General features: G+C 48.9%; 1 protein-coding gene across 3 annotated transcripts in view; it reads left to right on the plus strand.

Annotated features, from left to right (window-relative positions):
* The first annotated feature begins 864 nt into the window (after positions 1-864).
* The window catches only part of cacna1ha (calcium channel, voltage-dependent, T type, alpha 1H subunit a), a 60,843-nt gene continuing 39,567 nt past the window's right edge, over positions 865-22,140 (plus strand). The window contains exons 1-2 of one of the 3 annotated variants that reach the window (XM_029836462.1): positions 865-1,135; positions 1,970-2,436. In XM_029836462.1, coding sequence (XP_029692322.1) covers positions 1,994-2,436 — 443 coding nt within the window. In that variant the 5' untranslated portion in view covers positions 865-1,135; positions 1,970-1,993. The remainder of the gene's footprint in view (positions 1,136-1,969; positions 2,437-22,140) is intronic. The other 2 variants (XM_029836460.1, XM_029836461.1) reach the window with 2 other exon arrangements.

The following is a 22,140-nucleotide window of genomic DNA, read 5'->3' on the forward strand; positions in this document are numbered from 1 at the left end:
CAACAATACTTCCTCTGAGTGATGGAGCTGAACCCTGGCAAATGGCGAGCGTTAAATTTGATAATGGATGCCTGGGGAACATCTTTTTAAAATATTCTTTACTGGCTGTTACATGCTGCGTTCGCCCATCTGCAGATAGCTCCCGCCTTTTATTGCTATTGATTATGAATATCAATCAGGTGTCCTTGGTTCTCACTGATGCTAATAAAGCTCAGTTTCCATTAAAGGTCTGAGTGCTTTTCTGGTAACATGTTGGGTCATTAAAGGGGTCTGCCTCTGTTAATTATTACAATCCTGTTTGCAGGAGTTTTGTTTCAATTATGAAGTCATGGTGTCCCTCCACTCAGCATATTAATTATCTCCATGTAAAGGTTAATTTCAGCTATTATTTAATAAAAAATAGCAATATACCAGGAGAATGCTTAAAACAAAAGGAAAAAGCTTTTAGCTGCTCCTCGTCTGTATAAAATGGCAAACAACAACGACAAACGACAATAACAATAGTAATAACGCGGTTATAACGCTTAACACCCACTGTGCGCACAGACTACATGACTCATATCATTTCTGTTTCTGCTGACACGCCGTGGCGATGCGTGGACCGCTGCTGTGTGTGTGCGCGCACACACACACACACACACACACCTTGGTTCTTTCTGGCCTCTCCGCCGCCACGTGCGTGAGCGCGTCTCCCTCTGTATATGATCCGTCCCTATAAGCGCGCATCACGTGACCTGCCAGGACTCCCGGGTGCAGGACGAAGTTGTTGGTTTTTTATTTCTCCCCCACCACCACCCCCCCACCCCAGAGTCGGCTCATCCCCGGAGCGTCGAGCCCTTCCTGCGCGCATCTCCGCTCCGCTCCGCGCTGCGTAACGACCACCGAAGCGGCGATGGGTGGATGGGAGGATGGACGGACGGATGTGGCTACCGAGTTGAGAGCCCTTCAAGTGTTACTGTGATTACTTCCAAGCTTGGATTACCGTTCGGAGGAGAAATTCATCTCCGAGTTATTTATTACCATTACTATTATTTCCCCTCCCGAGAAGAGAGAAAGCGAGGACGGCTGGGCGCGCTTGAAAACACGAAAAGTCGCGGATCATGCGTATGGGAACTTCCGATTCCGTCGCGATAAGGTATTTCTACAAGGTCTGCAAATGTTACTTGAAGTTGTTTTGCTTGTGGTGATGTTTGAATACCGAACCAAGGGCTGAGTCTACTTTTTAAAGACGGTAAATCAAACGGAGCGCTGATGGGGGCTCCATTACCTCGGGCGCTTTTTTATTTCCTTTGCCACCGCCTGAAATGTAAGTAGGCTATTGTTCGACAGCTATTCCGATAATATTTAACATGTTTTCTCTGCGCACACAATCCTCTTAGGATGGCAAAACTGCCTCAGCGATGCGCTCTCGCACCACGGCGAGCAACAAAGCCCATAAAAAGCTATTAAAAGAGCAAAGTCTGTCACCCAGATTATAATGGCCAATGGTTTTCTCTCAACCTTATTCGATTTATTATAATAATCTGGATTAGTGGAGCATTCATTGTGTGTTTCTTTCCCTTCTTTTTGCGCATTCTCTGCCCACCATTGCGTGGTGTGGGCTCAAAAGCTCTTGTAGAGCGGAGAGACGGAGCAGTCCATCTGTTCAATCACATAGCAACAGGAAGACCGAGGAACACACACAATAACCACCATTCCTGATAAATAACAGCACAGTACCATCACACACACAGATATCACCTCATGATCATGGTCACAATTTTTAGGTGTCTTTTCCCCCTTTTAGGCTCCACACGGATTACAAATGGCATCCCTAACGACCTGGTTAATTAGTACTTTTGCAGCTAAGAGAAGGCTTTGATTTGCCTCCTGTCCCTTTGATCTACTTTCACGTGCCGATTTCCACCTTTCCGCTCCTCCCACTTCCCACCTTTCTCTAACCCCTCTCCCTCTGACCTCCCCCATCCAGAGTGGCTCTGCCTGATGCTCTATCATGACTGATGGCGAGGGGAGAGCGCGCTTTCAGTATGCAGAGTGCCCGGAGGGGCAGGAGCGTGAGGAAGTGTACGAGGAGGTGAGGCTAGCTGCACCCACGGCCCACAGGAAGGACCTCCCGGGTCTCGACGTGGACCCCGGAGGAGGTCGGGATGAGGAGGAAAATGAGATGGAGGCGGGAAGGCCGAGGGGGGACAGTAGTCCAGGTCGGGATGGAGACTGGAGCCCCGAGGTCGGGGAGGACGACGACCAGGAACCGGAGCTGGAAGTGGAAGTTGGACCGACATTGGGAGTTCGCATCACGGCCCCTATTCGTGACCCGGACTGCGTGTCAGAGGAGGAGGAGCAGCAGCCGTATCCCGCCTTGGCCCCCGTGGCCTTCTTCTGCTTTAAGCAAACTATGAGGCCTCGCAACTGGTGTCTTCGTGTCGTCTGTAACCCATATCCTTTCACATGCCGGAGACCCTCCGCAGTCTGGTAAGACCAAGTATGTCTCGTGGCCCCGGTGCAAGCGTTCCCAGTCTGGATTTGACAGGTGTCCGTTTGCCTTTCAGACCAGGACACTGACAAAAATCAGCTGCCGCAGCTTCCTGTTAAGGATTTGTGCCGGCTGTGTGAGTGCAGAACAAATTGCTGGTCCCTTTGAAACCAAACGAGCACCGGTACTTGGAGAATCCGGACAGGTCATTTTTCCAACCAATTGGTTTGATGCACATTAGCCCGTGGCTGTTTAAAAGAGGAAGGGCTGAGATGTTGGGGAGGCTCTTTTCTCCATTTTTCTTTTGGACGTGTTATTTACCATGAAAGTTGAGCTTTGTGTTCCCTAGAAGCCAGCAAAATGCAGCTTAGATTTTTGGTCATTTGGGGTGATCTTACACAGCTATAGAACCTCCTCTAGAAGGGCTTCATCTGACTCAGTGCTCCTGCATCCTAAAGCTTAACATCACGTCATGAAAAGAAACCTTGTCCTGTGCTAAACGCTAATCACAAGATCACAGAAAGCAGCTTTTTACTGGCCATTTTGTCGTTGTGGTTCTCCTCTGCTGCTTGTGTGAAACACTTATGACCCTTTTTTCTGTCTAATTTGGCAGTTGAGACACTCCTGGGCACATTACTGCCCCCTGCAGGCCGTGTTGGAGCCACCCTTCACCTTTATTTCCATACAGTCTTTGCTCGTGAGGCTTCATACATGTGATACATGTGTGAATACACTTCACACACACACACACACACAGGTTTGTAATGGGGCAGCATCATTGCTGCATTCGTACTCGTGGCGCCCTGTCTGATTGTTTATAACTGTGCAGGTCAATTACCGTCTTTGGTGTTCCAGCACATCTCCACCAACAGGGCAGCCATTTTGTGCTATAAATCGCTCATTTTAATTTAATGCATTCGTACCAAAGCGTCCCCAAACCCCCGTATTTAGCCTGCGTTCCATCTTAGCGTCTATTATTACCCATCAGCCGAACGTCCCGTGTAATTTTCATCTGTGGGATGTTTGAGCTCGCTGCAGCACGGATGAAAGGGAACGCGATGCACATCCAAATCCCAGCCCTTTTGAAAACAACTTGAAGCGGTGCTGCAGTGAAAAGCGAGGTTTTCCAATCCTGAAGCAGGGAGGTGGGTAGTGTAAAAATCCGATCAGGGGCAGAGCTGCCCCTATTGGCTCAGCGCGCTCCGGCCTGTTTGGGATGGCATTTGAATTCTAAAATGCCATCTTAGATTTCTTCTTCCTTCCGCCGGTCCTCCGCTGCAAAAGTTGGCTGCAGACAGCTAAATGAACCGGTCCGCTCAGCTGACTCTCGCAAACTACTCCGTCCGTGTGCAAATGTGGGGAGTTCAAGGAAGAGGAAATGGTGATTCAGAGGCCAGCGCTGGCCGACAGAGTGACGCGGCCGTCGGGGGCTCCGGTCTGGAGGAGGCTGCCAACACGTCGGATGATTTTTAATTCCTAAAAACCCGGCAGACCACAGACGCAGGAGCAGGTTTGGACCAGTTTCAACATTAGAATCCTCCGACAGCGTACAACAGCAGACCGTTCAGCCGTAACACACACCTGCAGTGATGATGTCACCCTGGAGCTCCAACAAACACCAGAGCTCCCAGGAACTCCTGTGATGTCAGAAGGAAAACCAACGAGGGGACCACATGGCAGCTATTCTTCAGTCTAACTCCTAAAGCAAACACAATCTGGGTGAAATTCTGGGTGAAGAAGCCACTAAAACCTGGGTTTGTACTGAGAGAGTCCCCAACATCAACAGGGCGCCTCATAATGCCCTGACTCAGGGCGCCTCATAATGCCCCGACTCAGGGCGCCTCATAATGCCCCGACTCTGTCTGGAGCGGTGCACCATTTCACTGTCTTTAGGGTCCGTCTGAACTGTCTTCTTCAAAGAGAACGTGCACGGTTATATAGAGCTGTAAAATAAGCAAGTGCAGCTGGATACGTGAGTGCGAACGGCTAAAGTGTAAAGCCACGTGTAGCCTTAAACACGGAGCATATGGCTCGGCAGCTGGCTGTTCGGCAGATGTTAAATGTCGTAGCAGTGATGTCTGTGTAGTTCGCGGGGCCGATAACGCTGCACTGGCTGCTAGCAGACGCTCCAGTGGTCAGAACATGTGCTTCCCTTCCTTCTTCTGTCCTGATCACGTTTCCAGATGAGCAATGATAGCAGAGGATGGTTTTTTTTTGGAACTCGTCCGCGTTAGCATGGCTAATTACGAAGACGCACATTATCACACGCTTGAGGTCGCAGGAACTTTTTTTGACTGCAGCCAGGTTTTTGTCACAAGAGTTCGAACAGCGTGCTGCGTTTTTCTCCAGTATGTGTGTGTATGTGTGTGTGTGTGTGTGTGTGTGTGTGTGTGTGCGACCATAAGCACTACCGGGTTGGTGGTCCATTGTGGCCTATGTAAATATTATTCACAGTGTGACTGCTCTGCCGTTCGACCACACAAAGGCACCGACACACGGTGGTTGACGTTCTGAGGCTTTAGGATGAAGGTGAAACTGCCCCTGTCAACACACACGAGTGGACGAACCGGGAGACTAAACCGTCTCCTCTCAAGTTCCGCGACTGTTGAATAACATCTGCGTGCACCTCGTGTCCCACTCAAGTGTGCTGTTTTTCACGTTTGCTACTTAAGGCAGCACCAAAGATGGAGGGATGATGGAAACCCAGCCTGTTAAACAAAGTCAGAGACATGTTTACCGGGAGTAGACGGAGGTATTGGTGACACCATGAGTGATCCGTGGAAGTCGTTTACACTGGAGAAGAAGCTCGGTGCTTTCATCTTAAAGTTTGCACCAAAAACCTTCAACCATTAAAAGCTGTGCTTTTAGTCAGGACGTGCTAACCTGCTGAATCCTGTGTCGCTAAGACCGTCTCGTCGCTAATTCGTTGCGGTCCATTAATCACAGAATGGGTCGTTTCATCCCTGATACATCCTGCAACTTTGTCACATGACTGAGTGATCGGGAGATGACGGCGAACAGTAACAAGCTAATTCATGCTGATTAGATAATATTGGTGGGCCAGACAAGGTTAATCCATTCCAGATGAATGGATTGGTGACGCTAGCCCTGGGCGTTAGTCATCCTATACTGTGCACGGGTCCCTTGTGTATCCCTCATAAATAAATACAGATGAGGTTTCTGGCGTTACATAACCATTCAAAACCCCAGGTGATGGCTCTGCTCATCTCCAAGCATTTGCAGAGTTGCTGTAGATGTTAATACACTTGAGTTGTTCATGGTGCTAATCAAGTTGCTTGTAAATCAGCAGGAAGATAAGAGCAGAAGCGCCCTGATTTGTGGTACAGTGACAAAACCATAAAATGGATAAAGCTAGGTAGCTCATCTAGCTAATGAAAGCAGTGGTGAAGGGCCAGAAATGTATTTTCATGAAGCTCTGCACACTCAGGTCTGCAGATAATATTGGAATGGGTCAAAATGCAATCTACGTTTAAAACCTGGATAAATAGCAAAAAAAAACCCCAAAAAACCAATACAAACAACAAACAAGGAATCAAAACCCTGTGTTTGCAGGTTTCCTCTTTGTCTGATGACCTGCGATCATTTTTGTCTCTTGGAGAAGAAGAGAAACAAAACATTTAGATAAAGTTTGAACTTTCTCTTCCTCTAACTCCCACGATGATGTCATGTCAGCTCTCTTTGAGCGTGTGTGTGTGTGTGTGTGTGTGTTTTTCGTCTGAAAAAACATGACCTCATGGCTGCATTGTGAGGGATGAAGATTATAGCAGGTTGTGTTTCTCAGCCAAGCATCCAGAGGTGTGTGTTTCTTGCATTCTTGCTACATTGTGAGGACCAAAATACAACATTTTGCATGCAAAGGGAGGGCATTTGTTGGTCATCACTACTCCAAAGGACTGCTTGAGGGTTAAGACTTCATTTTAAGATTAAGGTTAAAGTTGGGTCTAGGCTCGGTCCTCACAAAGACAGTACTAAGGTGTGTGTGTGGGTGCAGCAGCAGACTGTGTTTGTGTGTTTGATGGCTTCAGTATTTGGAACTCGTTCAGCATAAAGCAGATTTTGGGTCATGAGGTGTGTGTCCCTGCAGTGACAGTGGAATTGACTCTGATGCATGAAGTCCTGGCATAGTGCAGCTCCCGGAGTGTCCCGGGCATCCCAATGCCTTGGAAAGGATATACTGAAAACACACACACACACACACACACACACACACACACACACACACACACACACACACAAGCACGTGTGAGATTGACCTTTTCACTCATTATGGATGCTAAATATCGTGTTTCCAAGTGTTTTTGCGCAGCCATTTTTCATTTTTTGTGTCCCCCAACACACGTGCTAAATTGCGTGTGTCGTGGGATTACTTCCAGCACAGTAGGATCTTTGTTCATCCCCGGGCCGTCCGTATACGGGCTGCTTTGCAAAACGATGCGGAACTAATGGTTCTGACTTTTGTGTGTAAAAACACAGAGAGGGCGCGTGGGTGCAAGTGTGTTTGTGAGCCGTCGCACACGTGTCGCGACCTTGTCCCGAAGGCTGATGCGCTTTAAAGTGACCACTTGAGTTGTGTGTTCGCACCACCGATAAGGGGGGAGGGGAGGACTGAGAACGGGCCATTTTTGTTTGAAATCATCAGTTTTTCCCGCTCGCTGTCGGCATTTAAGGAAACCTGCGTTTGCTGCTGATGTCGGTCGATGTAGGACGAGCTGTCACACAGAAATTAAATATCACGATAAATCAAGCAGCTAATTGCTTTTTCAGCCAGGTAGTTTCTTTTAGACTCAGACAATGAGTGCATTATGCAGAGCTTTAAAGGCTCTTTGTTACATTCTGGACCCGCAGGCAGCTGCTCTGTTATATTTATCAGACGGGCCTTTTGGCAAGAACGGGAAGAAATATTTGCCAAAATGTCCAAATCGTCCAACGACGGTGCGCATATTTCAGGGGGCTGCGTGTGCTCATAAATACTGCGGGACACTTCAGAGGACTCTGCGTTTCGTCAAGCTTTCTGCCTACCGAGCAGGCTGCTTTTAATCGGAGCTCAGGAGCTGAGGAGGGTGTTTAGGAAAAGTTTTGGGATTGTTCAGAGTCAAGCTGCTGCTTTTTAATACCCTCCTCTGTTAGCGCAGCAAATCACCGAGGCTCGAACCAGAACCCTGACCCGAGCCCATTATCCCCCTTTGCTAACCGCAGCCATGCGTCACCTCTGACACTGGCCCCTTTACGTCCACCTGATCCCGTCACACAATCTCGGGATCCACTGCTGCCGCTTCGCGCTACATTTGACAGCACGACAATGGCGTCCGTAACGCTCGTGCCTTTCCCAGCGGTTTGTGCTAACAAACGGGAGCGGTGCAGATGGGACGCCAGCGGAGACACGAGGCGCAGAAACGCGGTTTCGGTGTCTCTCAGGACGTTTGTGACGTCACGCTCGTGTCTGCAGACGCAGGACTGACACAGGAAAGAGTCAGAGTGTTTAGCACTCCGCGCGGCGGGCTGTCGGTCATGCGTCCCGTGGTTGCCGTGACACCTCCATTGGCTCGCTTCTGCCGTGGGAGGGCTTCTCCTCCGCTGTTGCCATGACGACACATTGTGTTGATGATGGCCCAGAAGTGTTTTTCCACCTCATCGTGGAAGTTGGAGCCATCCTTTCGAGGATGCTCGGCGACGGCGGCAAATGAGCGCGTTGGAGTGCGGCAGGTGGTAAAGGGGGGAGGTGGACGGGGGCCGACCGGGCGCAGATTGCAGAGGGAAAAAGAGCCAGGACGGAGGGACGGACGGACGGACAGAAGAGGGACGTGGACGGAGGGACAGAAAGTACAGAGCAGGATAGGAAACAGATGAGGGCAGGAAGAGCGGCGTGTGACGGACGGGAGGAAGAAGAGGGAGCAAAATGGCAGCTCGGCTCCCCCCCTCTTCATCTCCACGCTGCCGTATTATATTTGAGGGTTGATGCTTCTCAGTCCCTTGTGTACCCCCCCCAAAAAAAAAAAGCCGCAGCCTGAATAATTTTTGCTCTTTTTCTTCTTCCATCAAATTCGACTGCTGCCCGCAAACACACCAAACCACTTGTAAATGTTTGTCTTCATCATTTGAAGAAGGAGCCGGGGTGGTGGTGGTGGTGGTGGTGGTGGTGGGGGGGGGGGTTGTGGGGGGGTCGGGGGGGTGTCGGCAGTGTGAAATATGAATTGACACACACACTCTTCTTGATAATGAGAACATTTACAGAAATCGTTTTCCTCTCGCCGTCCCAGCCGATTGACGTGGACATCATGGTCTCGGGCCGTGTCATTGATTTATAGGTGCGAACGTGCACGTCGGCGCACGAGGTTGGCTGAGAGCTGGAGGTGGAGGGAGGAGCGGGGGGGGCTTGCTTTAAGCAGTTTATCCCTGAAAACAGTGGAGGTAGAAAAATGAGCTTCAATTCCACGGCGGTGAAGGTGATGATGTAGTTCTCTGTCGAGAGAATGAGTTCAGGTGAGAATCACGGCAGGGGCTCCCCAGGGTCCCTGAAGGGGTGGGGGGGGGGGGGGGGGGGGGTCACTGGCAGCTCCTGGCAGTCAGGCCGCAGCTCGTTCCCTTCATTGGGCTGCTTAGTATTCAGTTATGTTTTTAGGTCATATCGCCTTGTTGTGTTTTGTGTTTAGTAGCCGCACTGCTGTTCCTAATGAGCTTTTTCATACTGTGTATGTGCGTGCGTGCGTGCGTGCGTGCGTGCGTGCGTGCGTGCGTGCGTGCGTGCGTGCGTGTGTGTGTGTGTGTGTGTGCTCCTGCTGCGCCGAACCATTTCCCCACAGTCAACCTCCACATGAATAACAGAGCAGCCCCCGCTTTGCCGCCGATCACATTACGGAATGAAAGGCGCCTAAAATGACAGAAACGCACTCGGAAAGGGAGCAGCGACGTTTTTAATGGCCGCCGTTGTAGGAAGGATGTTCTCCTTCCGCTTTTGGAGGCAACCAAACGTTATTAGCATAATTCTGACGAAACCCGGCGCCCGCAGATCGCGGCCTCCAAGAGGGCGGCCTTTCGTGTTGGCGGAGCTCACGAGGATGCGCACGTACGCGGCCGGATGAAAGAGTAATGCGAAGATGGATGAATAAATAAAAGATCTGGGAAATCCATCAGCATCCAGCATTGGGTTGTCATGGCAATGCGGGCAGCGCAGGCTGTGCGAGCAGCAGAGATCACGTGACGCAAAATTCAGACGTGTAACTTCGTTTTCGAACCGCCTCAAAAGCAAACGAAAACAACCTCATTTCGGTGCCTCTGCGGCTCCGCAGAGGTTAATATTTACGTACGTAGCGCTCTTTTTTTGTCCAAATCCGTCGAGTTCCGTCCCCACACTTGTGTGTGTGTGTGTGTGTGGGGGGGGGGGGGTCCTGGTGAGCGCGTGTGTCAGTGCGAGAGACGCTCGTCCACAAACGCTGTGGAATGAACGTGCTGCGATCCTCGGCTGTTTCTCTGCAGAGAACCTGACAAAACCCACAGCGTTTTCTTCTGCACGTTCCTCCGCTTTGTTGGAGTGGATGCACTGGAGTGCACGTGAGTGTGTGTGTGTGTGTGTGTGTGTGTGTGTGTGTTTGAGTGAGAGGGAGTACAGGCGTGTGGACAAGTGGAGAATTAGAGTTGCAGCAATGGGACCAACAGTTGGGTTCTCTCTGCAAACTGCCTCTTGCTAGCAACTCCACCTGGTTACTAGGCAACAGGACGGCACTGCTGCACATCGGGAGCGACGGGGAACGGGGGGGAGGGTTGCTGGTCTAATGCACGTGTGTCCATGTTTGAGTGCTGAGTCAATACCTACATTATTTATGATGGTTTTAGTGAGGAAGTGCGGCAGACGACGGAACAAAGGGGGAGGGGCTAAAGGTTAAACGACGACGGCTGGTGTGTTTCAGGCTCACGTGTATTTATTTTGCCGTTTAATGCATCAGAGCAGCAGCTTGTGAGAGTAGACGGCCTGCAATTTGCAGCACAATGGTGGGTCTGTGGGGTTTTGAGCAGTCTGAACTCAGAGGCGGTCAGTTTGCGGTCCGGTCCAGCGGGGGATGGGCGGGGGAGGACAGGTTGTGTCAGTGTGGTGGTGAAGCGCAGCCCTGACACACTGCCCTTTTTAACGGAAAACAGGGTGCAGCACGCCCTGACGCTGAACCTTACGGGGAGACGTGCACAGAACCCGCTTGGAGTGAACTTCTACATCTAACACGCGAGGCGCCGTCTCCCCTCGAGGGTCTCCGGCCTCCTCTGGGGTCAACAGACGGTGGCAAACGGAAGGTGTGAGGATCATTTCCTGCTGCTTAATAGCTGGACAAAGGCGCTCCCCTACACGATGAGCAGCTCTATGAGAGGAAAAGTGAGGTGGCTCCACCAATGCCGGGACTGTAGCGGTCATTCCCCCTAAAGGTGGAGTGACACCCATAATGAACCCATAATGAACATTCAGTTTAAAGTTATTAACCAGTACGGAAAAGCCGCCGCCATTCAGGATCGACATGTTTTTCTCTTTTGATTGAGGCCGACTTTGTTTGCCGCTGCCTGTGCGGCCTAATGACGATGGATCCATCTTTCCCAGACAGCTCAGATGACCGTTAATTGTATCTTGAAGGAGTGGCCCGGCTTTATCAAAAAAACCGCCTTATTTTGCTCCCGCCTAATGGCCATTATGGACTGTAATGATGGGCCGATGTTCTCCCTGGACCCCTGTCTGCCGCCAAATGGACCTCTATTATCGCATTTCAAACACACGTAAAAGGAAAACACACACACACACACACAGACACACACACACACACACACACAGACACACATGTAATGTGGCCTGGTGGGTCTTAAACATCTTGATTAAAGCTAAAGTGGCTACATACCGGCACTGCTGGGCACTTGTCAGGAGAGCAGGGGGCTGTTTATCACCTGGAAAAACAGCGGTGCAACAAAAGACATCATACTGCTGCCAACATTTGGATTCTAAGAAGAAAAAGGGAACCGCTTTAATGTGAAGGGATGCGTGTTTATATTATTGATGCTCTGCATTTCTGGACAAAGACCCGATTCCGCTCCTTAATCATATTCCGTCCAGAAATATCAAAGTTAGACTTGCAAATCCCGTCTCTCCCGGCATCCTACCACTGTGGGGTCGGAGCATCTCCTGCGTCTGTCATCGCTTCTGCATGCACCGCTGGCTTCCTGCACCAAAGCTGATGGGGGATACAAAGGGGGAGTTGGATACCTGTTGTGATGTTTTAATACCTTTTAGACTGTAACGGCCCACCACTGGCTTTGAACTTGCTGCTTGATTTTACAACTTTGGTAAAGTTTAAAACCCATCCGTCTAGCAGGTATTAAGATGCTGCCCCCTGTGCAGTCTTATGTAACAACATCATTTTAGCCTCTGGAGGACGTTAAGAACAATCTAATCTAAATTGTTTCGCTACAAACTCACTGCCAAGAATGAATTGTGGCCCAGTTGCAGTTGGAAAGTGTCTCAACTAACTCCGAGTTGTTTAAAGGCAGCCTGAAAGTGCCTTGAATTAGGACTGATATGCCAAATCAGAGCGCCAAACACGGACCGACTCCATTTAAAAGTGCGGAATCCACCTTTTTTGGTGGGGGGGGGGTTGTAGATTCTTACCAGATTTAATGGATTTCTCTCGGCCAGTCCTCCGACTCTCATCAAGCAGGCAGGGAAATCTCTCTCTGATGGATGCCTGCAACATCCAGGGGTCTTTAATTGGACCTGTCAGGCGCGAGTGTCTCCAGCACGAGCAGGCTTCCACATGTTGTCTGTATCTTTGGGTGTTCATGCATGATGAGGCAGAGGGACGCTCGTCACCAGCGCGTGCGGCCGCCGGCATTTGTGCCTACATATGTGTCACTGTTTGCCTGTTAGCCCTCTGCTGAGACTTCTGATGCGTTTGTGCAAGTGTGTATATGTATGTGTGCTCTGCAGGCAGAGGGGCGCTAACATGAGTGTGTGTGACAGACCTCCCACGCACACGAGCCCTGATCTGGATTGTTCCGGTTGGCGGCCTTGTGTCGGCGATGGATGCTGGACGAGCCCCGTTTAATAGAGCTGAGTGGCAGGCCAGAGTTTTGAACGACGCGGCGCGCTAACAAGCAGATCTGGGTCCCCTCCCATGTGCATGTGTGACACTGAAGGCCACATCGTGGGGGTGTGTAAGTCACCGGTCCAATATTAGCCTGTTGTCACATCTGTGCACACCAGCCTGGCCTCCTTTCTGTCCGGACTACAGCCGCGCTCATCGGGACCACATGTTGGATGGACTAGATTTGTTCTGCTTCTCCTTCCCCTCAGTAATTGTAACCTGGTTCAGGTGTGTCCACATACCTGACATGGATAAAACAAATAGGCACTGATCAAAAAAGTGAATCAAATGACCTCCAGCCTGCCTACTCCTAGTTAGGGGTTAGCAAACCACTGGAAGGATTAAAGGCCTCTAGGTTCGCCTCCATGGTGGTCTGTTTAGCTTTACTCTTTCTTCCAGGTAGATCAACCCCCATGTTTTTTCCTGGCATTTCACTCTTTCACAGTAGTTTTCAAGGATTATTGGAATTAGCTTCTTTAAATGTTTGCCTACAAAGCTTCTAGCATCAATCTCACCTCTAGCTGGCACGCTGGGGCAATTGTTGTGACGTATGTGCAGGCTAAAATAACGTCACATGGTGACTACTGTACCACAGCCACATTCGCTCCTGTCACAGCTCGTGACACAGGACATGTGAATGATTCTAAACCAATCAAATTGTCTAAACTCCTTGAGTCACACTCAGTTATCTGTGTGTATGGTCGGCTTTCACATAGCTGGTAGTTCTCCACTTGAGGTTTATTTACTGATGTTGTGATAGCAGGGCCACAATGATGGGCCCCACAACTTCAAAGCTACATTTAAGGGTCTGAATTGAGGTTAAAGTTGGGATTATTATAAGCCCAATGTAAAAGCTTCACAATCAGAGATGTGTGTGTGTGTGTGTGTGGGTGTGTGTGTGTGTGATTTACAGACCAAGCAGACCATGTTTATGTGGCCTTGCATATTATTTCCTAATTTGGTAACTGGCATGCTGAGCTGTGCTGTGAGTGTGGGAGGGAGGAAGAATAACAATGTGTGTGTGAGCGTTCGAGTGTGTGTTTATATGCTGCAACCTTCTAAAATTACTATTTCTTGACTGATTTCCATCGTAGATGGTAGGCATGTGTGTGTAGACGGAGGTGAAGCATGCTACCACTGGCCAGTGTGAAGAAGGGAGACGGTTCGTCCATAAAACTGCCCGTGAGGAGACAAGAGAGAAGAAACAATATATCTGCCAGAGCGTCCCAGAGTATGAGCTTTGCTAAAAGTGTTAGGTGAACAGAGCGTGGTTATATAACTTTTTTTTTGGTTTTTACTAGAAGAACATGACCTCCGGCCCAGAGCGCGTCTGGTGGTGTTGGGGCGTGCGATGCGGAGCCATTGAGGTTGATAAAACAGTGTTGTCTGTGGGAGGAAGGGAGCCCGGCGTGGATCTATCTGCTAATTTTACACTCATCCCAGCCCACCGGGCTTTGTGTCTGTACTCGTTTGAAGTGCGCACTCATCTGAAGAGGAGGCAGTCGTCCCGGGCTCGGGCTGAGCGGAGTGATGGACGGATGGATTGTCGCTTTATTTCCAGTGCATGAAAACCAAGTAACACACCTCCATGTCATGAGAATGGAAAACAGAGAACTTAGCGACAGGAAGGATATCGGTCTGATCCCCGACCCTTTAACGAGACACGTAGCCGCGTCCTTTGCTGGACTCCAGAAGTGTTTTAGGTGTGTGAATGTGCAGGAATGATTATTCCTAGCTGCCATGTATGAATGCAGCTCTGCACGTGTGAATGCAAGACTCGTGATTTGAGTGGAGACCCTGTAACTAATGGTGGAGGTTGTGGATTGAAGCCTCCACCACACGTGGATGGCTGAAATCTGGTAGCATCTCCTGCTAAAGACGGTTTAAACATTGGTGAGAGATGTGTTCAGGATACAGTATAAGATCCAGAGGAGGTGAGAATTAAATAAAAACAATGCATATTTGTGTTTCATGGTCACTAAAGTGGTTCTTTATGCTGTAGTGAGATGAGTTTCCAGAATATCCAATTCTCCCAATCAGTTTGATCAGCTAATTGATTCTGGAAGTGTCAGGAAGATTGTTCACTGTTTTAAGGCCATCTGGACACTTGTCTTTTGGGGGACACACAAGAACACACACACGCCTCTGCATGCAGGTAAGAGCTCACAGATACACAGAAGCGCTCCAGCATGAGCAAACATAAAAACGCCACGAGCTAATGTACCAGAGGCACACAGAGCAGGGATGGAGCGGCAAATGGAGGCGACAGCCACGCAGATAAGGAAAGATGAAGCGGGCAAGCCAGGCTGGAACGACACGAGAGACGATACCAGAAAAGACAGCCAAGTCCAGATATAGTTAATCGTCACTCCCAGATAGCGATTCGCGATGAAGATTAGAGAATATAAAAACTTCCCAGGCTCTGGAGTGGGAAACGCGGAGGAAAGGGGCTGAAAAAGTTAAATATGGGTCCGTTGAAGGTGCGACTGAACACATCTGTGTATATTTTACTGTTTTGGCCTCATGTGGAAGAGTTCAACAGCATCAATCACACATGAGCACAGAGAGAGACAGAGAACCCCCCCCCCCCAACACTTCCAGAGGTCTGCCCTTACCCCTAATGTAAAGGCCTCTTCTATGAACACAAGCGTTAACATACGGGACCCGGAAAAAAAAATTGGTGTTGATGCCAAAATGGAATAAGGAACAAGAACAAAAAGTACCAGAAGAGCTTCAAAGCTGAAATAACGAGGGAGAGACCAAAGGCGGAGGGTCTGGAGTAAGCGTTTTTGCCTTATTTCAGACTGCCCCCGCTGGCCTTTAAATCTGTCAGTTTGAGATGAAGTACTGCCCTATAGGTTGTAAATAGGGCCGTGCGCAGCTATCTCTGCACACACACTGCTATATTATCTTGGCTGATAATGGGCTTTTTAATAAAAATCCAAATTGAAAAATCGGAAACCTGTCCGGACACTGTCCCCCCCCCACCCTGATTAACGGGCGGTGATGCAGGCCCGCTTTGTATAATTGCATAATTACTGCAATACGAATCAATTGATGCTGTGCTGTGTGTTGGGGCGTCAGAGATCTGCTATTGATCCACTGTTTTCAGCTGTCGTTGCGGGAAGGTAAATTAAGAAAGAAACGGGCTTTTCGGGACGCGTCTGTTGCTTGGTGACCTCACGGGCGGAACATTTGTTCTCAAATAAATAAAAGGCATAAAACAGGCAGCATGGGAGAGGGAGCGAGAGAGTAAGTACAGCAGCGAGCGCGTTCAGGTTAATTACATCAGGGATGCGTCGAGGTTGAGGGAGGAGGATGAGACGGAGACATGCGGAGATGCTGGAGACCTTGGGGGGGGTTGAAGGTTGAGGGAGTCATAGGAGAGAATATCAATCAGTGCCTCAATCAGGTTTTTTTATCTTCCTGACCATAAAATACAAGCCTGTTCGATACACACGCACAGTAGGTGAGAGCAGAGCGCACATTGTCTTCCATTATTCAATCAGAAGAACATTATGCACATCTCCTTCTCACAAACGCTCTCACCCACGACGCTAAGGGGGAGGGGGGGGGGGGGGGGGCTGAGCAAACCACCTGAAGTCAAGTGTTGGTGCTTGCAATCGCTTCCCGGGTCCCTGGCTGAGGTGCACCAGCCGTTCATTTAAGGTAATGGACGGAGAAGAACAGCCTGTGCTTTATTTGCTCTTCAGGGAGAGAGAGAGAGAGAGTGATCAGCCCGGGGGGGGGGGGGGGAAATGGCGTGGAAAAACATGGAGTTTATTCCGTAATCGGAGCTTGTGATGGTGAAGATAAATGTGACGTTAAATCCCTGCTCCAGTTCTAAACTGTGTGTGTGTGTGTGTGTGTGTGTGTGTTCTTGGAGCTGTTATGTAGTGAGGACTAGCGTGGATGTTTCAAGTGAGGACCTTTATGAGAAATGAGGACGTTTTGGTTGTTTTGAACGACTTCAGAGGGAGGTTTGATGATTGAGGGTCATGTGAGGAGGTTGGGGTCATTTCAGTTTGTGATGAGAGTTCTCACAAAGCTGCAGGTCCAAATGTGTGTGTGTTTCTATTAAAGACAAAAAGGATGTGTGATGTGATGGGAGGTGATTTATCTCAGAGGTAGAGATATTTCTGACCTTTACCATCAGCAGGCGGAGAGACGGAGGGAGTCAGAATCACAAGGGAACAAAAGGATTGAAGAGCTCTAAAAAAAGGGACGGAAGGAAGGTTTAGAGAAGGAGGAGGAGGAAGAGTCTGGTGCCGAGACTAGCATGTAGCGCTTTATTAGTTTAGTTCCTCTAATTCTCTAGTCCCATGTGTCTCTACTTTCTGTTCCAGTGTTTCCTCTTTTATTGTGAAAGGTCTTAATTCCCGTCGTGTTCTGTCTGCTTCCATTTCCTGCCTAGTTTTTCCATCTGGTGTGTCACCTGTATCTACCCAATTTTCAACTCACATGTAGTGCATTGACGTAATATTAATATCATATTTTAGAAAGAGAAGAGAATCAATATGAGAAGAGAACATGTTGCTACTTAATTCTCTCCTTCATTGCAGGAGTGGCAACAAAAAAGGACCCAGAGTTTAGTAATTTGACTCACTGGTTTAATATCAGCATAATGAACAAGACAAATAATGTAGGGATGAGTGTGTGAGTGTGTGTGTGTGTGTGTGTGTGTGTGTGTGTGTGTGTGTGTGTGTGTGTGTGAGAATGTATCTGTGTGTCCAAAGGCTTTAGGCTAATCCTGCTGTGTTCTTTTGGATCAAAGTCGCTCTAATTGCAAAAAAGTGCGGTACACGGGACGGGCTAATGTCTCCGCGCCTGCTCAAATTGGCAAAATGTGCTGCTCAGCACATTATTTTCTCCGTGAGGGTGCGTTTATTCCCCCACGACCAAAAATGACGGCTAAAGAGAAATCATCCAGCCTGGTGTTTGGAGAGAGGCAGCTGTGTAGTGACATGCATCAGTGTACACACAACCAGTAATCTCTGTCTCACACACACACACACACACACACACACACACACACACACACACACACACACACACACACACACAGCAGCAGGCTGTCAAGTAGGACTGTAGCTTTCCTTTCGGTGTTTTCAAGCATGTGACAGCTCCTGGACAGCATAGGAGAGATAAGGACAGTGGGGAGTAGGTGGATGGAGTGGCTCGAGCAAAAGGAAAGACAAAAGAAAGGAGTAAATGCAAAGGGGAGGCTGAGGGAGGTGAAGAGGCACCGCTAATATGGGCTTGTGGCGTCTCTGCTTTCGAGGTGAGTGGACAGGGAATAAACAATAACTGGAGGAAAAGTGCTGACTCACAGCTTTAGGATAAAAAAGTTGGGCCTAACTTTTTACAGTGTTGGTCAGATATTTATAGAAACTGTCCTAATAAAGCATTTCGTTGCTGGTAGCAGTTTGGAGAATCCGTTTAATCTTCCACGGCGCCATGCAGTGCCGAACGTCGCTCCAGGGTCTCAACGTCCATATCGTCCTTTCACTTCGAGTGACGCCGCAGCTACGCTACGTAGCGCCAGTCACGACTGATGATGCGGACGGCGGGCGGGCGCACCTGAGAGCGCCGGGATGAGTGAATCACTGCGGGAAAAATTTTGCCTGCCTACACACGCCGCTGAAAGCCTCAGCAGAGCACGGGATAACGGCTCATCAAAGTCAACACAACCTTCATCACGGATGACTTATATCGTGGTTGGCTTCCCCGGGGGCTGAAATATCCTTCACTGCCATAGGCTGCACACATCTGCACCTCCTAACCAATCGAATGGAGCCGTTACAGAAAATGTTCGTTCGCAGATCAGAATCAGATCAGGATTTCAAGTGTTCAGTCAGTGTCTGTAGATCGCTAATAGCACCACGCTAGTTCATATCGTGCAAGTGTTCTTTCACGCTATATAAACGCCTAATCTCCTGCCAAGGCGTTGTAGGCTCGTGGGCATGGAGCTAATGTGGCTCAGGCTTTTGCACTTGTTTGTCAGCGGCTGATTGTGCTTTTATCTTTTCTGTTTGACAAACGGCCTAATGGAAAGATTAGCTGCTAATTGTGCTGCACGTCTGCTGGCGAGATCTTCATCACTGGTTGCAGCAATGAGTGCACAGAGGTTTAAGAGTTGACCGCTGGACTTCTCACCGTGCTCTTTTGAATATACTCGTCGCTGGCGACAACAGCCGGCGGCTTTTTCTGGTTTTGAAAAAGATTTTAAAAAAATCCTGACATATTTCAAGTCTGGTGTAGACAAGACTGAGGGCTGTGCTCCAAGGAGACTCCTGCGGCCGGTGCCTGTCCACCCACGCCAGTTTTGGAGTATTATGGTATGGCTCATTCACACGGAGAGAGAGAAGCTGCTGTAATACTTCATTTGTTGCTATGGAAACCTCAACTTAAGACGCAGTCGGCTACGAAATCAATTCGCGCGCCTGAGTCAGCCTCCGTGTGCAGATAAAACAGCATCCCCAAACAGGATTCTGTTTTTCACTCTGTCGCACCAGAGAACACACACTCAAAGTCTGCGTGTGCACGTGTGTGTTTTTATTACACCTCTTTTGCATTGGCAGTGCAAGTTGCAGTAAAGCCGACTGTGTCGATTCCACGGTAGAATGAAAGGAGCGCCTAGTTTTAGCCGGTCAGCAGGTCGTTTCCTCCTTACAGCGGAACTGGAGAAGAAAAGCAATTTGTTCTGCTGTGATTTAGGTGCAAAATTACTCTTGCCTTTCAAAACCCCCGATTTGCATATATTTTGTCAAGCGAATGGCTTTTTGATGAAGGCGGTCTGTGTAACAGGAGTGAATTGTCCTCAAAATCAATGGGCGACAGCCAGAGGAAATATTTCTGTGGGGATATAAAGAACATGGCGTGAATCAGAGTCCGGTTATGAGACCGTGGGCATTACCTTCCCACTGAGTCTGGTCAGTTCAATGGGTGATAATAAAAGACTGATGTGAGGCTGCGATTTAGATTCTTTTGTGCCTGAAAAAACTGTGAGGGTGTTTAAGTCTGTAGCTCTGCTTGGTTATTGAGAGAGGGGAGCAGCAGCCACAGCCAGAAGAAGCTAGAGTGTTGGCATAAGTAATGAATGTATTGTCACTTCCTATTTGCCTCACTAAAGCGTCACTTCTCACTTCTCCCACGGGAGGAAACACTATCTCGTTTAGGGCCGACGATGCGGTGGAAGATGGAGCACGCCAAAAGAGAACTGGTGTGAATTAAGGGGTGGATTAAGGCAGGGGAGGAAGGAATAATCTCGGACGTGACACGGCTGTGCGGTAATCACGTGGCTAACGCTAACTGTGTGAGGCACCGACCAGGGGAATCGAATCACAAACCGTTTAAAACGACCACCTCGAAAGAGAAACATGTTCTTAGTTACAGGACTTTGCAGGAGAGCAAGACCCCCCCCCCTTCCCCCGGACCCCCCAGTGATTTCTGTCTATGCCCCTAATTCCCACGCTGCTCAAAATCAGACATCTACAGCAGCCAGATATTGGAGTGGACGAGACGTTGAGTCCAATACTTGCGTGAAGATGTACTTTTTCCACCACTGCTTGCTTTTGGTTGCCTTCTCCCATTCTGTTTCCTTTCCAAAGTCAGTAATATCTGGATATAGAGCTGCAGGAGAGCAGCAGCACCACACCACCATAAACTGCCTGTTGGCTGTCTGACAGCACAGTTGTACTAGACAAGCAATACAATGAATTATTTGAATTACACGTCTTTCTAAAGCTGTGAAACATCCTTCTGGACCTCATTTGGTACATCACAAAAAACAATATTTACGACGTTTGATGGAACTACACTCATTTTATGTCTGCGTCTGAGGCTCGTTTAATCTTGGACATCTGCCTTTGATCTGCACCAGGTGACCCACCAAACACGTGGACGCAGCTTCGGAACGTCTCCTGCACTCTATTTGCTCTAGTTAATATTAACCCTCACTACTTCCTGTGGAGATGTGTGCAGTTGCTATGGTGATCCGCCTTACCTGCCACGGGTGTGTCCGTTGCCAGCTGTTGTCATAGCTGCAGTAAATACAGGACAGTCTTGTACACAGGCTCTGATATTTAGAAATATATAATCTATATGATACATGCTGTCTACAGAGATGATGATAGGATGGTGTGTTTCAGGACATGTGAGCAACATAACAATAAATAGTTCCCCGTTCTTCTTCACACAGTTTTAAAGCTGGGGGTCAGTCGGGAACAGTCGGGAACAGTTGGGAACAGTCGGGAACAGTTGGGAACAGTGGGGAACAGTCGAGAACAGTCGGGAACAGTTGGGAACAGTCGCACCACCATCAGCTTTAGATTAAATCCAGCTCTTCTAATTAACCAACCTCCTAATCAAACCCACTGAACCCACCTTTTAACCCCTCCTTCTTCATCTGATTCCTTTGTACGTTCCGTTCAGCACCCCCCCCCCCCGCCCCGCCCCCCCCCAGTGGAGGCCATTGTTGATCAGACCAGGTGATTACTCTGGGGAAGCCGGGGTGCTGTCTGCCTTTAATTGCATTAATTGCACCGAGTAAATAACAATTAGACTGCGAGCGGTGTGCTTCCTCCTCCACTTTTCTTTGGACTAGCATCAACATTTTTGTCCTCGTCGTCCACCCCCCCCCCCCCCCCCCCCCCCCTCTGGGTTTCGGAATCGGAAACAAAAACTTTGCAGACGCCGGATGAAAGCGAGCAGGCTCCAAAGGATGTGGTTCCTATGGTAACGTGACCTTATAATTTAGAAACACTCATTGTCACTTCTTCCTCCTCAATTTATTTTATTTTATTTTTTTTACCTTTTGTCTTCCCTGATCTCTGTTTCCCATCTGACTCTTCCTCTCTCCTCCTCCTCCTCTGCTGGGCACAGGAAGAAGGCGACAGAGGGGCGTAAATTACTGCTGCGCATTTAGGATTTAAATGAAAGAACGCGCTCCCTGATCCGTCAGATGTCAGGTTCTGGCAACGTGCGCGCGTGTGTAGGTGTGTGTTTGTTTATGCTGATGCACAGTCGGCCGTCCCGGAGATCAGTGCAGTGAAGAGGAGTTATTTTGCCGCTCGCAGGCAGCAAAGAGGGAAATTTAGTAGATCCTTCCGCCAAAGCCCGTGTCTGTTTGACAGGAATATCATTCCAGTGAAAGAATGTTGGAAGCTTTAAAAGCCATATTTGGATTCTTCTTTTCCCCCCATTGCTGCTATTGAATGTCAGCTCATTTATTGCACCATGTCCGTCTCCTCCCATGGATCCTCCTTGAATAACAATTGAAATGTGCCTGATTACTTTTAAAGCCTATAAAGTCAGCTGTAATCTGAGGCCGTTTATGGCTAACCTTTAACAACAGCCCACAACTCTTCCCTGTCCGGGCTCACTGCTGTCGTGCTGCTCTGAAGCAGCGCCAGATCCTTCCACAGAGCTGCCAGTTTAAATATTGTACATTTAAAACCGGTGCATATGCTCATAAAATGGAGGCGGATGTCATTTGCAACGGCATTCTGTGATTGTTGGTGTTAATAAAGGCATCGT

This window comes from Takifugu rubripes, chromosome 5, assembly GCF_901000725.2.
Source record: "Takifugu rubripes chromosome 5, fTakRub1.2, whole genome shotgun sequence".
NCBI lineage: Eukaryota > Metazoa > Chordata > Actinopteri > Tetraodontiformes > Tetraodontidae > Takifugu > Takifugu rubripes.